Source organism: Dicentrarchus labrax, unplaced genomic scaffold (genome assembly GCF_905237075.1).
Source record: "Dicentrarchus labrax unplaced genomic scaffold, dlabrax2021, whole genome shotgun sequence".
NCBI classification, from domain to species: domain Eukaryota; kingdom Metazoa; phylum Chordata; class Actinopteri; family Moronidae; genus Dicentrarchus; species Dicentrarchus labrax.
In genome coordinates, this window is record NW_026136720.1 from 28,496,036 (window position 1) to 28,514,652 (window position 18,617).

An 18,617-nucleotide genomic window follows, 5' to 3' on the forward strand; every position below is an offset into this window, starting at 1 on the left:
AATAAGAATTTGTTGGATTCAGGAAATAGTAATGGCGTGTTCTCAACAATGTCTCTATCTGGATTTTCTTGATGTAGTCTTATGTAGATGATCACATGATTACCAGGTGTCACTTAGAAATACGACTCTGGCCCCGCTGAAAAAACTCTTCCACAGATTATAACTGTAAAAGTAAGTTTCAATGCCACATTCATAATTCTGCCCTCCAATGGAGTCACAACATGGGCTCTCATTCCCTGTGCCTTTGTTCTTCACCACCAGCAGAGTTGTGGAGTCACATCTGTGAGCATTTTACCAAGGGGTCAATTCACCCTCATTCATTTTCTGTGACTAGAGCTCAGCTGCTACAACCTGCATGTTGGAATAGATCCTACAGGCTCCAAGAGGTGACTGCAGTCACAAGATGCACATTTTAGCAGTTACATTTGTGAATGAACCTACCATGGTATACAGAAAAAAGTCAACCACAATAATAAATGTGGGTAATAAATAAATAAATAAATAAATAAATAATAAGTGGGGGGAATGATTTTTTGCACACTTGTAGTGACTCCCTATTTAAGATAGCTTCTCATTGTAATAAACAATTTTCCTGATGAAGGTCTAGTACCAAAATGTTGCAAATAAATGTTATATTGCAAGTAAAAAATAAGTTGTGAACTATCATCCCCTTACGTCTGGAGCTGTCCGGGACCACAGGCCGTAGCTTTCTCTCCTGCTTGATTTCAGCCAGGACCTGGTCATGGAGGGACTGCTGCTGCGGGGGGAGGAGGGGGAGGCTGCGCTCTGAAACCTAATGAGGACAAATAATTAGAACACAACCATACTTGTGTGAAATTTAAAAGAGATGAGGAAATATGTAGATATGTACATATTTTACCACCAATTCCAAAACCTCCCAGTGATCCTGGGTGTAAAAGCATTTGAAATACAGCTTTTAGACCATTATTAGACAAGAAAACTAACCTAATAAAATAAAACAACACATACCACAGTACAGTAGGGTAGTACTACTGACAGTAAAAAAGGATTAAAAAAGACCCGTGTAGTATAAACCGATCAGCCGATCAACATTGTGAGCACTGACGGGTGAAGTGAATAACACTGATTATCTGGTTATCATGTCTCCTGTCAGTGGGTGGGATATATATCAGGCAGTAAGTGAACATTTTGTCCTCCAGTTGATGTGTTAGAAGTAGGAGAAATGGGCAGCGTGAGGATTTGAACGACTTTGACAAGGGCCACATTGTGATGGCTAGACGACTGGGTCAGAGCATCTCCAAACCTGCAGCTCTTGTGGGGTGTTCCCAGTCTGCAGTGGTCAGTACCTATCAGAATGTATGTATCAAGACTTACGGTATTAGTAATGTATCAGTTATCATAATAGGCTGGCATTAATGTATGTGGAAAATGCTGGCATCAGTAATGTATACAGGTCCATTAGTAATGGATACATAGATTTAAACTAATTATATAGAAATGTAAGGTAGTATTATATATATTATATATATACAATAATGTATTACATAAAAGCTTGCATTGACTTAGTAATGTATCATTGTCAGTTTTTATCAATAAAATATCGGATATAGTATCAAGTAGAAGCTATTGTTAGGGGCTCATAGTTGCATTTATAGCCTAGTAAGACATTAAAAAAGGTGTTGTAAGCAATATTCTTTTGTTAAAATAAGTCTTCAATAGCTTTACATCCCAACATACATCACTGATATAGAGTGTTCAGTCAGTAGTATGGGTCTCCCAGTCCCTCCTTTCTGCAGTAAACAGAGAATACATTCTCTGACATCCGGTTCCCACTTTATCCAATCAGGAGAGAGAACTCCACAAAGAGGCGGTCCTCTATGGCAGACAGCAGAATTTCAGTGTGGTGACATGGGGAGGAGGGAGGGGACAGGAAGTAAGTCAAAATGCCGATTACACTTACAGCGCCTTTAAAAGGACCAGTGTATAGGATTTAGTGGCATCTAGTGGTGAAGTTGAGGAATACCAATTGAACACTGCTCGCTGCAAAAGCTTTATTTATACAGCATTTTAAAGAGATTTATACAGAATAAAGTTGTTTTTTTATATTACTGACTGTAATTTGCACACTGCCATAGCATTTATATTTCTTTTGATGACTTGTATTTATATGGTATAATATGGATCAAAACTGGACACTAATATCGTTTCACAGTAATAGTAATATAAATATAAGTAGTAATATAAAAAGTCCTACCATATTTATTACGCATAAAGTTCTAGCAACCACAGCTGCCAGTTCTTTACTGTAAAAATAACAGACTTTACAGTGTAGCTAAAAATGCCAAAAGTCTATTGTCCCGGCCAATGCTACAGTTCATGTTACACTGGAGTTGAGTCAGGGGAAGAGTGGTTTCAAGACAAAGACAGTTAACTGTCACAATAACCTCATCATTAAGCTACATTTACAGACAAATCTGACCATTCACTTTTATTTACTCTTAATTATCTTTGTTTCTAAGCCTATTGCACACAGCATTCTCTACTGCTTCTGTATGATACACACTCAGCAGTCTGCTGGGTATACTTTAAATGGTAAGAACAATTGTCCACTTGTATCTACCCTTCTTCACAACACTGTAGTAAACTTGTATTACAAGGCTAACAGCACTCACTGGTTTAAGTGGAGGTCTTGATCTGATGAAATCCAGTATCAATTCATGGGCATTTCTCTTCACTCTGGAAGGAATGTCACCACCCACCTGGGAAAGACAGGAAACAGTGAGTGTAGTGAAACGCAGACACATTTAGCTCTTGACATGTTTAAGAGAGAAGTATAGACATTGTGAGTTTACTTTATCTGAATGTTAAAGCTGTAAACACAGCAGTGACATTATTACAAACAGCAACAGTAGCATACATTTGAATGAAAAAGTCTAATATTCCCTCTCCTTTTAGCTCTGTTTTGCTCTCTACCAACTCTTGGTCTGCCATTTGGTGCAGGTAGCGTACAGCGGCTGCCTGCTGCGGCTGGAGACAGGGTAGATAAGAGCTGTGACAAAGATGATGATCGGTGATGATCTTTTCCATGCAACTACTGCCAGAACAACAGAAGGCTGAGAGAGGCCTTCATTAATATTTGTGTTTTGAGGATGAATTATGGGTCTGCCCATGGAAAAAGGCCTCAAGGTGTATGCCTGCTACGTAATGTGTTCTTCCTGCAACAAAGCCTATACAGTATAAGGTTCACCATACACTGGACTGCCTGAAAAAAGGCTTCAAGGTCTTTAAATGACAAACGGCCGTGTTTCAATCCAAATGTATATAAAATTCAGAGTAAGTCAGCAAAAGGAAATGCAAATGACATTTGTGTATGTTTCATGTATTAATGTGAGGAAGGTTCCATCAGATCTGTGCAGTGATCATGGATTTAATAGAGCCATGGGAGCCACTGTCAGAGCAGTCATCTATCTTCTATATATATGGGTCGGTCCTAGGTTTCTGCCTTTTAACAGGCAGTTTTTCCTTGCCGTCATCGCCAAGGTCTTGCTCATGGTGGTACTGTTGGGTCTCTGTAAATAATGTTATAAAGAGTTCGGTCTAGACCTGCTCTATTTGAAAAGTGTCCTGAGATAACTTCTGTTATGAATTGGCGCTATACAAATAAAATTTAATTGAATACAATACATTGTTAGATATTGTTTGATGATGCACAGATGATTCTTCTTCCTCATCCTCTTCCTCATCCTCTTCAACTTCTTTTAATGTCCCGTTAGCATGATGGTCAACTGTAACGCTGTAACTGTAACAAATTTCCCTCCGGGGATCAGTAAAGTATTTCTGATCAGATCTCATATTTCTTCCTCAAGACCTGTGATGGTTTGATTTAGATGTTTTTAGGAGTTAACACCTCGACTGACATTCCAGGAGCTGTAAGCGTTTACGCCTTGACTCCAGCGAGCACTCTGTCATGTCACATCTGTAATGCTGTTCTGTGTCTTCCTCTGCAAGGCTTCATCCCCCGCCAGAAGCGTTTGTTCTGTTGACTTGGTCGTTTTTACTTTACTTTATGCTTCTACCATGGTTAAGTAGGCTAGGTAATTACATTTCTTTTTCTGTCCGTTTTTATGATGAGTCTGCACAGGGTGTTTTATTTTGAAAATTTACCAGATGCTCTATGCCATTTCAGTATCTGATTTTCTGCAAGGCCAACTTGATGTGGCTTTCATCACAAATGTGCGTATTCTCCGCGGAACAGAGCAGGCGCCTGCAAAACGTGCTAAGCGTTACAAGCATTGTTTAGAACTGCAGTGATCAGCCCCCCCGCCACAGTGGAATCAAATAGTTACTGTCCAACTGACATTGCTGATACTGACAACCGCTTTCAGCGTTTACAAGCCAACTGACACTGCACTGATGCTTCCATTATCTCTGTTGCTTTATCTACAATCGACATTTAAACTGCTTTCATTGCTTACTGATCAACAACAATTTCAACACCTTTCATGGCATAGACAACATTTAACTGCATATCTTCATTATCAAATATGATATCTAATGCTTGGCTTGATTTTTAAGCCTGAGTCTGTCTCTCACCATGACTTTGCGGAGCTGGAACTTGCGAGCTCGTATGTCCTGCATCAGCATCTCGAAGGGTGTGAGGCTGAACTCTGTGGGTAGCGGGTTGAACGGCTGTTCCTGCACCTTCTTCAGCTTCACTCCCTGCCTGAGCTCCTTCATCAGCTGCACCCACAGACGTGCCTGGGATGGAAACAACAACAACACCACATCTGCATGCGTCAACACTGCCTTCTTCACTCAGACACACTGTTGTATTGTCCTCGCTGTCACACTGTGCACTTTTTTCGTCTCACCCAGTCTCTGTGCTTCAGCGCGTCCAGCTCGGCTGTGGACCTGTCTTCCACAGCTTCCTCTATTGTGATCTTCTTTAGCATCTGTGCAACAAAAAGCAAGAAAAAGACAATCTGCTGTTTTCTTTCGTTTTACAATTGCAAGCTTGAACAGTGACATCGGTATTATTCTGAGGGCAACAGTTTTATGTCTTCTTTTGGACTGATGGTGGTGGGTATCAGCGTGCATTGCTGTATGCAACAGTTTCCTTTCTAATGATACTACCACATGGGAAAGTGCCGACCTTCTGCATGTACACATCAGAACAGCTTCCTGGGCAGTGTTTCTGCTACAATTCAACAAGGGCAAACCACTGCAGTGACTCAAGTCAAGTCAAGTCAAGATTTAGGGTTGAGCAGTGGAAGGAAACTGTGGAGGCGGCATCTTCAGTCATTTATCATTCTCTGCTCTGTCTCAGGCATGTAAGCAGGAATATTAATGGGAAGGGGTATAAGCATTTCAAATACAGAGAGTACGAACTCAGCGAAGTGCGATTAAAGTCCAGTGAAATAAATGAAAAGCATGTCATCGATCTATTTCCCTGGATTTATCCCCCAGCTGTTCGCACCTACATTGCTATAAAAGTAAAATCGGCTTCTTTTTTAATACATATTTTTGGGGCTTTTTTGTCTTTATTATATAGCTTAGCTGAAGATAAACGTAAAAGGGGAGAGAGAGAGAGAGAGAGAGAGAGAGGGGATGATACACAGTAAAGAGCCACAGGTCGAATTCAAACCAATGGCCGTTGCACCAAGGACTAGCCAGCTCTACCAGGTTTGTAAAGGGCTTCTTTAATATTGACATGACAACCTAACGTACCTCCTTTGCATTTCTGATCTTGATGAGGAAGGTCTGCAGCTCCATAGTCTCTACAAACAGGGCCCTGCAGACAGCCTGGTAGTGCTCTGGAGCCAAGTTTGGGTTGGCTAGCCGAGACGCACACAGTGCCATCACCTGGCGGAACGTACACACTGGCTTTATTACTCCTTCCTGCTCCTCGTCTTCCTCCTCCTCTTCCTGGCCGCTGTACCCCTCATCTGTTGCGCCGTTGCCAGCGGTGCCGTCGCCCTCTCCGTCCTGGTCCCCTCCCGCCATGCGTTCAATGAGGCGCTCCAGCTGTGGGCTGAGCTCACGCTCCTCACTGTCGTCCAGCCCCCAGTCCAGAGCTCGGTAGATGGCCACGCCCAGCGACTGGACCAGCTGGAGGGAGGGATCAGGAGGCGGTAGTAAATAGGTTGTCCTTTACCAAAAACTTTGCCCATACTAAGCCAAACACCCAAATACGTGCACACTAATCCAACATGAGTTTCATATAAAAGACTCATCTGATTGGTCAAGTGTGAGATTGGTGTTAAAAAAATGAATGTGATGTGGACATTTCATATAAAGCAGTTTTTGGAGCAACTGACAGTAATTTGCTTTCTAACCTGTCACCTCTCACCCTCAATCAGTAAGCATTACATGAGAGGAAGCTGAGACCAAACCTTTAAATTAGCATTATCATGAAATTTGCAATGTTCCAGAAGGAGGAAGGTGATGGCACAGATGTCTTTAGAAAGGTCATGTGTAGGATTTTATTCCAAAATACTGAAATCTACTAATTCACAATGTGTAAAATGTGTCACCTGACGCTCTGCAGAAGGGGAAAGTGGAGGCCCGTCAGTGTCATCTAAAAGAGACGAAGGAGGAGACACACAACCAATCAGGAACTGAGACACACAGAACTTTACTTCAAGAACAACAGACCTTTTTCACAGCAGCCATTTTTACATGAAATAGTAGTAGTAGTAATAATTAAGGCTCCATTCCATTTAATGTAGCAGAGCCTTTCCGGTGAGCCAACGTGCACAACAGCAGCACCCTGACTCTGTTTAAGCTGAATGGAACAGAACCTTAATTAGTATCACTGCTAATAACTAACTCATTGTTAAGACTAATTAGGTCTTTCTTTAAAGATCCCCTCCAGACATTAAATTATCCAGTGGTGTAGCTGCAGATTGCGGCTTGTTTCACCCTCCCTTTCCTTCCCTCTTCCTGTAAGCGTGAAGGAGGAAGTACGGTGGCCACAAAACACACAAATGGCCCAGACTACAGCCAGTGTTTGGTTCGTCTATTCTTGGCTACTGGAGAAACATGGTGGTTCAACACAACGCTTCATATATTGAGGGGATTATACACTAATGAAAACATACCTATGAATATTATATTCCATTTGTGCCAATAGATCCTAAAGATTACACACTGGACCTTTAAAGCATATAAACAAATTGTTTGCTCGGAAAACAGTATAACTTCCACATTAAAATCCTGAAAAGTAATCTCCCCCTTCTACCTCATTAAAACCTCCAGAATCTCTGAATATGCAAGTGTTGGTGATTTCTAAAGTTTTGCTGTTGGACACAAGATGTCTCCTACTTCACTGTGAAGTCCATTCTCAGTGGATGTGCACTGGTGGCTTCAAGTTTCTACATCACACTGTACAAGTTGATACTGGACCAGGACTGACTTCCTAAATAATTGTGATGTCACAAATCATGCTGGTAGGCCCCGCCCCTTAAAATCAGATGTTCAATGAGCACAGAGAAACTTTCCACTTTCAGCAGATGAATGTGAAAACATCCTTCTAGTGTTAAAGGACAATTCCTGGGGTTAATAACACATGTGTACCAAGTTGGTCCGTTCTCTGGGATATGTTTTCATGCTAATCGACCGTGACCGGTTTTAGCACAAACCGCTAATTCGCTTATAACGCTAGCCAATGGGGCAAGAGGGGAAATCTTCAGACTGTACAAAACACTGCGTCTCTTGGGTGTGCGGCCACTTGGGTGCTCCCTTTCACAGAGCTCCAGCAGCTCTTCGTCTGTATATTCCGGCTCGAAAAGATAAGGACGTCCATCAAACTGAAAGGGTTCGTTGTCGATGTCTTCAAATTCCGTTGAATAATCCGCCATCTCTTTAGTGTGTATCCTGTGGAAGCACTAGTCTCTGTTGCGTTCAGTGCTTTTTTCCGGCAACAACGTTTCCACGGAGATGTGAAGTGAATCTTGCGTTAAACGCTGTTGCCGGAAGAAAGCACAGACGAAGAGCTGCGGGAGCTCCGTGAAAGGGCTACGAGAGAGAGAGAGAGAGAGAGAGCTACCGGTAGTCAATGCCGCAACCCAGCCTCGTACTTCGGGAAACTGGTGGCGTACCTGCGGACATTGTGAAGCTATGGCCACCGAAGAGGAGTGCCTGTGTTGCACAGAGTGGGACCTGTTGCGTCGCGACACCCAAGAGACGCAGTGTTGTGTACAGTCAGTACAGATTTCCCCTCTCTGATAAACAGAGCTGTACTTGAAACTTTTTTCCATGTCCCAACAATAAATTGGAGGCGGCGACTCATACCGGAGGGACCAGATGGACAGTTATCCACTGAATAAGTACACTAGACGAGTTGTGTTTTACATCGGTGCGATTATTTCTGATATATTGAGCAAATTACATTTGTTTTAGTTCACATCGCCAGCTGTAAGTCTTTATCATTGATCTGCATGAATGACCTAACCCCTGACTGTTTTCCCAAGATGGCGCCCGCCTGTATACGCGAACGCTACTGTTGTTCTAAACTATCTTTTTAATAAACTGTCTGTACACTTACAAAGTTCTCAATGCTTCGGTTTATACATAGGGACCCTAATTATGTTACCGTGTAAGTGTGGTGCTATTTTGAGTCTTGTTTGTGGTATAGAAAGTGATTTCTTTTCTCTTTACTCTGTGCCCCCGTTGGCTAGCGTTATAAGCGAATTAGCGGTTTGTGCTAAAACCGGTCACAGTCGATTAGCATGAAAACATATCCCAGAGAACGGACCAACTCGGTACACATGTGTTATTAACCCCAGGTTCATTTTGCACCGGAATTGTCCTTTAAACTCTGCACAGACAGTATTCAAACAGCACACTGTAGGGACAATTTTTCATTTTTAGTATGGGGCTAGCACAAACTCTCTTTTTGAATGTTCAGAGCTTTCTAGTGTTTGAAGGGACTGGATAGTTCCCAGAGAACAAAAAAAAAAAAATTCTAATAAAATAAATAGTTTATCCATTTTTTGTGTAGAGATTATGTTTTGGGATAGTGAGTGGGTCTTATCTAATATCTTTTTTCCAGTACTAGTCCTATGAATGCGGAATAATGGTGCAAGTCTTATCAAATGTTCATTATTGTTAGAAAAAGCACTATTGTCCTAATTCCACACTGCGCCCAAGGTTTGATACTTTGTTACAGAACTCCAAACGCATCTTATTATTTTGGGCTTAGTGTCTTCTAATTAGTGAACCCCAGATTTTGCTGCCCTATAAAAGAACAAGTTCTATGACACCTTCAAAACTTTAATCCGTATTTTAATTGGTTTGAGGTTTCATTTGCAGAGTTTGCTGTAACATGCTCCTGAAGTTTTTTCTTTCTGCCAACCCAGTTAAAAACTAGCTTTGTTTTATATCAGCTTATACTCATATGAATGTGAGAATTTGGAAACACCGCAATAACAGACAAGAGACAAAACAGGTAGTACTAATGGTTGCTACTGATTTTCATGATTCCCAAACTTCTAAAATAAAGCTTTTACCTAACAGCTGGCACTCTCTGCAGTCATGTTGGGAAGAAAGATTTATACTTGGTATTAAATGTGATTTGTCACTTCCTGCGGTTGGACATACATACAGATATTACTTTAAAATGTTGCCAGGGGCAGCTTTACACAAAACACTAAAACTAACGGTCATGCTGTCAACTTTATTGCAGTAATAAAAAACCATGTCAGCTTGTTTTCAATCTTCTACTCATTAAATCAAATATGTTACTCCGTATGTCCCACAGTCATAACCTGGCCATGCATTATTGTCTCACACAGTCAGGTTTGGCGCGCCAGTGTGTGTGCGAGAGTAAAAAAGCTCTTTCTCCCAGCTCAGATGTCAGTAATGACACCCGAGAGGCCTGAAACTCCTCGATCAGCAGGTCTCACTGCAGAGAAACAGGAGAGTGGACGGACAAGAAAGGCAGCAGACGGAGACAAAGACAGAGAGAGAGAGAGAGAACCCGTGGAAAGATCAGGGAAGAGAGAGAGAGATGAAAGGAGTGAGGGATAAAGCAAGGGAGATATGAGAGAGATCAGCAGAAAAAAAAGAGATGAGAAACGGGCAGCGTAGTGTGGACGTGGTGATGGGGGCCGATCAGCCTGCCACAGCATCCTCCCCTGTCAACAACAAAGTGCTGAGAGCAGGACATGAAGCTGAGTAAACAGAGCGTCACTCTGTTCCCCGTGTGAACACAGGCACTGCTTCAATCTGCAACAAAAGGCAGCAACTGACACTGAAGGAGGGCAAAAGAAACTCTATTATGATGCCCCCCCCACAGGAGTGAGATAATATGAACCCCTGCAAACCTGTCAGTCAGGTTTCAAATAATGCATTGCCGGGGCGGGGTCACACAGTGTAATCAGTGATACCTCTGCCAGTTTCCCACAGTGCCGGGTCAGTGAACACCAAAGAGGAGGGGAATCTGCAATGAAAACACTTCCAACAGCCCTCAGGCTTAGATCTTGAAAATCACAATAAAACAATTTGCCATATGGACAGAGAAAGGATGTTTAGGCCATTGAGATAATTACAGTTTTTCTCCAGAGCTAAACAATAAAAACAAACCATTTTAGGGCTGTTTTTTTCCAAATACATGTCAACAGCTTTATGAGATTATTGAAATCTCTTTTCGGCTTTATTGTTGAAATATTACATTAGTCATTGGAAAAGGAAGGGTTTCTATTAAAGAGCTTTCGACAATCCACCGAGCCAGATCAGTGGGACCAACCAACACCACAGCAGGTGCTGTCGCCCCAAGAGGAGAGGAAGAGACCTGGAAAGGTGACATGCTGGCCCAGCTTGGATTTAAGGTTGTTCCTGGCTAATGTCTGGTCTGGATGGTTCCTATGGATGTCTCCAACCGACAGCAGGCAAATATTTGACCATGTTTTGTCTGACTGCCCTCTTCCATCACACCCCATGCTGTTCCTTCTCATTAGCCTTAACTCTCAGTTAATTCTGGCTAAAGATGGAAAACATTTCATCCTCATTCCCATACACATACACTCACAGACTTGCACTCACACTAACATGCATACTTTCCCAAGATGGACTTTGCCATCTGTTGCCATGGTAATAAGGTCTGAGAGACCAAATTCAAAGAAACCACAAAGTGACAGAAGAAAACTGGGCTGGGAGGAGCAGGGCTAGTTAGAAATAAATAAGAGACAGAAAGAGCAGAAAGAAATGAGAAAAATTGTGTAAACAAGTGTAAACCCACAGTGCCCATTGGTTTGCGGACAACCTTGAGTCTGGCATCATGGCTGTCACCATCTTGGTTTTTTAGAGCCAGATGTCACCATATTTGGACGAGTGCGTGGAGCTGGTAGGTGACATACTGCCAGTTGGGCTGTGCATGGTTCACTTCTTTTTTCCAATCACTTCACATTTTAGACCCAGAAGCTCTGTTGACTAATATATACTGTCAATGATACACACATCAGGTACAGTAGGGTGTAGCACTTATCTACGTGTCAAGTCAAAGTTCACCTTTGCACTTTTTCCAAATCCTTAAGAGTGCATTTATTGCAGGAGAGCAATAATCAAGGGGCAAATAAACCACTTAAATAACAGTCTTCATTTATATATTTGGAGGTAAGCATTCAGATAGAGTTGCATGTCACATGAGCCATGCATCAAAGTTTCTCTCTGCCCTGTGTGATAGAAAGGTTGAGGAGCAGAGTGATGCTGTAATGGGGAAACTGTGCAAAATTTTTCCGAGCCTTGAGTTTCAACATTGCTTGGTCAGCGAATTGGAAAACTGCTTTTTGTTTTCCATTTAGAAAAAAACCAGTTGACATTTGGGTGATGCAAGCTTTTTATCTGACAGGACCGATATTTATCTGGACTTTGACTTCCTGCTGGCAAATCACCCTTTAGCCTAGTCTGGCAGCGTCTTTCAGCAGCTTTCAAACAGAAACTGTAAGGAGCTTCATTTCAAAGTGAGGAATTACTGCATATCTGAAGTTCTTCTAAATTCCATCCCTTGCTCTGTCTGTTTATTGTGTACAGATTAGGGTGCAGCCCAGTTGATGCAGGAGAAAGATATCCAGAGTTGAATAGATGACCAATCAGGAGCTTTTTAGCACCTCATACTGTACCAACACAGTCTCAACCTGAAGCTTTGGAATATGGGACATTGCAGCTGCAGTGCAACAATCTGTTTATACGAGAATATGATTTCCATTAGACCCACTTAGACATAAATCTATGAATGAGGCTGAGACAGAGGTACGGTGCCATTAAAGTGATCCTGAATCATACAAGAACAGTGCTGCAACTGCAATGGGATGGGACATGTCAAAGTTCCAATCCTCAGTTTTACAAAAAGTATTGTCTTTCCATTTAGACTGGGTGGGAAGCCCCGACTATTGAAAACTGTCAAGTACCAAAAGCTGACCTTCAATGTCTAGACAGAGTTCTAGTCTTCTTTACTTATTATTTGATGACATTGCTCCTTAAAGTAACACATTCACCAAAAACGACTTTATTCAGACAAAGTTCTTTTACGGTTGCATTTGCTTAAAAGGTTATATAAACAAAATTCGCTTGCCAGACAAACTGACAAAGAAACAAAATAAAACTTCATCAAAATTGTCCTTGTTTGTCTTTCCAACAATCACCAACTATGGTTTGGTTGAAATAAACCCTTAATTCACAGTAACATGAGAAAATAGCTGCGAAACAGGCTGCTACGGCTGCCATGTAACATTAACTAATCATTGGGTACAAAAGCACCGTCAAAGTGTCTGACAACATTATGGAAAAGATCCCTACACAGGTGGACCTTTAAAATTCCATACTACTATCACTCACCACCAGACTCCATACACAAAAGCTCAATTTAGTTTACATTTCATTGTAACGTCATAACTTCAATCAAATGGTAAATGGACCTGTACTTGTATAGCATCTTTCTAGTCTTCAGACCACTCAAAGCGCTTTTACACTACGTGCCACGTTCACCCTTTCACACACATTCTCTCAGCAAAGTCCATCAAACAGAAATTAACTCATTCATACACATTCACACACCAATGCACGGCATCGGGAGCAATTCAGGGTTCAGGATCTTGCTCAAAGATACTTCGACACCTGGCAGGAGGAGCCGGGGATCGAACCAACAAAACAAAAATGACATGGATGAAAAAAACAACAGTTTCAGTCACTGTACTCAGCTGCACATGGAGGCCAGACTGGCTATGTAAACAAACCACAGAGAGGCTGCGGTAGCAACACAGGCAGAGAGAGTGTGACACCATGACTCCACTGTATCTTTACAGAGAGAATAGTTGTTTGCTGCTACATTAATGTTTTAAATTTCACATATATAACCTTTAAATACCAATTTAAAATTATTTTTGTTTTAAACAAGACCAGCTCTGACAGAAAGAATCAAGGCTCTTTGTTTTTATTCGTGTTATCGGTTTTTGCATTACATTCTATTTATTTAAAACTGATACTTTTATCCACAATGACTTACAATGAGTGCACTGCATTCAACCATGTGGATACAACCCAAAAACTGTAAGAATCATGCAAATACATCAGTTTCACCAAATATGCTGAATTGCCTCAAGTGCTACAGTTAAAAACAAGAAAAGAGAGAGATAAAGTGGTTGTGTTTTTTAACCTGTACCAGGAGCAGTCTGAATGAAGGAGTTTTCAGTTTGCGATGAAAGATGAATCTCTGCTGACCTCATATTGATGCGGAGCTCGTTCCACCATTGTGGATTTGCTGAGCAGATTGTATTGTTGAATGTATTGGACTTTTTATCTTAATGTCTGAAAGATTGTAAGGACGCTGCTGAGTACTGTATGTCTGGAGAGGAATGATCTTTAATGCAGTGACACTGAGTCCAAGAGAAAATTTCCCCGATGGGACAATTAATTTTTTTTTAATCTTAACTTGTATGAAACTGTTTACTGGAAGGAGCCAGAGGAACATGAACAGGCCACACATTATCTGTCCCACGTACTACAGTCAGAATTATAGACAGTTTCAGCAAATATGTTTTTATAAAAGTTACCTACTGCAGCTTTAATGAGCAAACTTCATCAGTTCACCTATGCTTGCTGCACACAGATTTGCCACCAAAATTACTAAACTATATCCAACACTGTGCATCACTCAGTATTAACTGAGGAAGTAATGTGTACCAGATGGCAGTTGAACACATCTATAGTGGGAACATCAGTCTGAATTACAGTATGGCTGTTTCAGGTCAGATCTGTGCTCTCTCTAAAAGTGCCAGAGAGCCACTGCAACAGCTGATGTCAGTGACGTAAACTGCACACACGCACTCATGTTTACCTACAGGGACAGTCTGCGTCATACCGAAGGAGACTAAAGACGAGGAAATGAAAGCAAACATATTTGGTGAATCCAGCTTTCTCTGGATATGGTGCCGCTCACTGCTGGGAGTGAATGTGCAGCATGTCGGTGGGGTGGGGATGTTTTTCTCTGTTGCAGTCTCATTTAGTGACTCAGGCTGATCAGGTGTATGTTTACATCAAAATGTGTCGTGTAGCTTCAGTCGTGGCTCAGATTTGGATTCATGTTAAACGTACAATGTGTAATTACTGCTGCTAGGGGTTCTCTCACATCAAAACAATAACAAAAGATAAAGTTTGATGACGTGGTGAATCATGGGAGATGTTGTCTTCACCACCATTGCTGAAAGAGTGATTTTTAAGGTGGAACTGCTTTATTCAGTGTGTTTAGTGGTTTTAATCAGCGGGTTTGTTTTGGAGAGGAGGAGACCTCTGTGGATAAGTGGGCTCCCGGTAGAAACCTCCTGAACCATGAACACTGAAGGAATCCTAACCAGGAGAAGCTGACTGCAATGACAGCAATGGTGGTGAAGACAACAACTCCCATGATCCCATGTTAACACACCAATCTTCGTCTTTTGTTATTGTTTTTATGTAAGAGAAATTACAAATGTCAATTAAAGGGGTCAATGAAAATAAGTCAATAAAAACATTCATAAATAATGAAGCTTGGACCTCAGATTGTTGTTCAGTATTAACTGTTTCCTCTGTAGCCCCGCTGTCTAAAACTGGCAGGATGTTTTGGGATGAAATCAACCACCTAAAGGAATGCTAATGGTCCCGTAGCTGACTCACTTCACTATAATAGACTGGTTAACGCTGGTTAAGGGATATGTACCACTGTTTATATATGGATTGTATTTACTTATGGATCAGCGGAGTTTAAACCGACACGGCCTACAAGGATAAACAACTGTGTTAATGAGTGATAAACATCTCTTCAGTGAGAGCTGAGAACTAATGATCACAGCTACCATTAAATGGCAAATGTAGTTCTCCTGGATCTTCAGTACTTCCACTGTCCCCCCTGTGGTCCAGGAGAGGGATCCAATGTGTCGCCAGCAAAATGAGGAACATTTCTTTTTACGTTATTTACTTTAAATTAGGTTTCCTTTTGAAGAGTACAGATAAACAAAAGTAATACAAATGTGCTAACCGGAAAACAAAAAGAGGAACACTTTAAAAGTCACTATAGTCAGATTGAGTAGAATACAACGGGCGTTAGTATTCAGACCTCCCCACTGTTACCACCTCACCATGCAGACCATATCAGACGGGGTACTAAAATCAACTAAACTCGGAGAGCCCGGGCAGCTCACCTGGAGAGCCCGGCCTCTGGCCCTTTGCTGCGTGTCATCTCCTCTCTGCCCCCCCTTTCCTGTCACTCTTCAGCTTTAGACGTAGAAGGAGTAGAGCAACTATTTAAGGATTTTAATGTGGAAATTAAACATATCAGACACACATTAATGTTCCAAGCAGACCATTTGTATATGTCTCAACACATGTCGAGGGGATCTTTAAGATAAACAAGCATGAATTTTGCTGTTATCTAATAATGGTTGAAGATAGATGCCATCCTGTTGCCAAGCAACAGGCATCAAGCAGCGCCTGGAAACTGTAAACTTTTCCTGTTAGATTCCTTAACAAGTGCTACACAGAGCTGTTACTAGGCAAAACAGCAGCACAAAGGTGCGTGGTCATCCGGTTGTGAGGGACTTGTTACATAGTCTACAAGACCTGAGTTTTTGACTGAGATTTGATAAATCACATTGCTGCTTTCTCTACATTTCTATCTAATGGTTTTAATATTTATTAGGCCTTCTCTGGCCTCTTGGCAAGGAGTAAGCAAAAGGGAATGTCTGGCTTCAGGACAAAGCAGCAAAAGCAGTACAGAATATGACATAAAGCTGCAGTAGGTAAAGTTTAATGACTTCTGTCATATTCACTGAAACGTTCACTACATCCTGACAGTAGAACATGAGACAGATAATCTGTGGAACAATCAGGTTAGTTGATTGTTGAGTCTCATTCCCAGGTTGTCAAAGGTCCAAGGTCATTTGGGTCTCAAAGCATCAGTATCTGATAAATGGGAATGAGACTCAATAAACTCTCTCTCAGCTCTGATTGGTTGTTGTTGTTCATGCCCGGTGGATTCTTGTAAATGCCATTAGGAGCGCCTTTTTTAAGTTTCAGCAAATATTACCAAAAATATTTTTATAAAAGTTAAGTACTCCGGCTTTTTTTCTGTGACTTTCAGCATATTCTGTGTGACAGGCTACAAGTAGTGCTTAAAAACATCATTCTCTGGACATAATGCATGTCATTGACGTGAAAAAAGTTTAGACTTTAATTATAAAAGTGCTATGTTGTCTATTGGATTCATTGTAAAGAGGCTCTTAAAGTTTACCATAGGCTTAGAAATATACAGTCAAAAAGAAAACATTTTATAAATCAATTTCGGCCTGAAGTTGTCTCTGTGCTAGTCAGACTTCTGGAACATGTTTCTTGGGCCCGCCGCATTGAGGACATAAATACTTCACATCCAGTAGGATATTATGCAGGTGCATGCTAAATTCAGTGGGGGGGAAACGACTAGAAGCCTGCGTACAATCCTTTGGGCTTCCATCCATCCTTTGAAGTCTCCAAAACAGTATTTGCAAGAGAGGGGATGCTAGGGTGAAGCTGTGCTCTATGAATAATTAATCATTTACCGGCATAATACAAGTCATCCTCGTTGGCATCGGGAGTGCGACAAAATACAGACTTTGCTGTCCGAATACGGTGTCCGTTTGTGTAAGGGCAGCTCAAGTTTCCTCAAAATGATTGAATCATCTAGGTGAAGGTCGATTAGAGAGGAGCGTTATGTTGTTTGGAACGGGACAGGATAGCGCCGATGCGTCCGTTTCTCTCCTTTGAACAAGATGTTCCTGTGTACCAAACTCCGTATGAAATTCGGCTCATTTTATGTGGCATTGATTTCAGTTCAAGGTTCCTGCTAGATAAACATGACTCAATGTCTTTTATGAAACACTGATAGACACTCTTAAATTCCGCGCGGATGTGGTCAGCCCAGCAGGATGTAGTTTAGTTGATTTATTTACATTTACATTGGTTCGCAATGTTTAATTGCCGCGGAATAGTTTACTGGAGGAAGACAGCGGGAATCAGGAGGACCAGTTAAAAAAGTCGACATTTTACCAAAACGCTGCTGATTCGTGGACATAACTTCACGCCGAATAGAAAAGTGGATCCTAATAGTTAAAACAAAGAGTTCTACCAAACTATAAGCGCCAAGTTAATACGCACAGCATGGACACACTGTTGGAATGTACTTTTCCATATCTGAGTTTTGTATGAATAGTTATTACAAACAAGCGACACGGCAGAGGGAAGTTGGGGACAGCTATCCTACCGTTGTGTCGGGGCTCCTGCTGTAATGACACCGTTCCGTCCCGGTGCAGGTGGATGAAGGACGGGTCCTTCACCCGGCTGACTCTCCCAGCCGGCGGGCGGGGCACCCTCAGCCCGCTGCAGCACTGGTAGCACACCGCCCATGCCTGCTCCTCGTTGATGGGCTGCTCGTAGGACTTCAGCACCTCCTCCAGAGACAGTTCCCGGGGCTCGGCCAGGTCCCGCGCCTCCCCGCGGTCCGTGGGGGCGCTTACCCGTGAATCCCCGTCCTCGGCGGTTCTGTTGGTGGATCTGGCCATGGCTGCGATACCGTAGAGCCCATCCTTCACTCGGGAGACACCGAGGCCATTTATGCTGTCCGCTGACTCCTCTTCGGCCCAGTCTCCCGTCCTCCTCTTGACGTCTACCGCTCCTCAACTAGCGCAGCTGCACCTCGTTACCACAACACCGTCAAATTGGCGCTAATGAAGGCAGCACTTCCGGTACGAGCTTTGAAAAATAAAACTACTTATAAGAAACACGTACTCTATACGCCATCCTCCTTTCTTAACATGAAAGTTACACTACACTGGTGCTATAATAAACTTCTGTTTCAAGCTGAACTTTGTGTTTCATTACCAGTACTGTTTAACTCACACACGTGTTGTAACACAAGAACGAATAAACGTAGTTATTTAATATTAAGTTATTACCTTAATATTAGTACAGGTCTATAACCGCGCCTGTATAGACCCTTTTCACAGCAGCCCTTTTGACATGTGGTCCCAGTGGTAACCCTTCAGTGGCTCCGTTCCATTTAGTGTAGCAGAGCCTTTCCAGTGAGCTAACAAGCACACAACCTTTGTTTACGGATGCAATTATAGTGCATGTTT

The 18,617-nt window shown here is 42.0% G+C and overlaps 1 protein-coding gene across 2 annotated transcripts in view; it reads right to left on the reverse strand.

The window, feature by feature from the left end:
- Positions 1 to 18,185, reverse strand: part of spire2 (spire-type actin nucleation factor 2) — a 37,066-nt gene extending 18,881 nt beyond the window's left edge. For both annotated transcript variants that reach the window (XM_051383182.1, XM_051383181.1), the window contains exons 1-7: positions 17,747 to 18,185; positions 6,516 to 6,559; positions 5,710 to 6,090; positions 4,854 to 4,934; positions 4,576 to 4,740; positions 2,655 to 2,741; positions 676 to 793 (exon numbers count right to left, since the gene is read on the reverse strand). In XM_051383182.1, the coding sequence (XP_051239142.1) occupies positions 676 to 793; positions 2,655 to 2,741; positions 4,576 to 4,740; positions 4,854 to 4,934; positions 5,710 to 6,090; positions 6,516 to 6,559; positions 17,747 to 18,044 (1,174 nt within the window). In that variant the 5' untranslated portion in view covers positions 18,045 to 18,185. The remainder of the gene's footprint in view (positions 1 to 675; positions 794 to 2,654; positions 2,742 to 4,575; positions 4,741 to 4,853; positions 4,935 to 5,709; positions 6,091 to 6,515; positions 6,560 to 17,746) is intronic.
- Between the last annotated feature and the right edge of the window lie 432 nt (positions 18,186 to 18,617).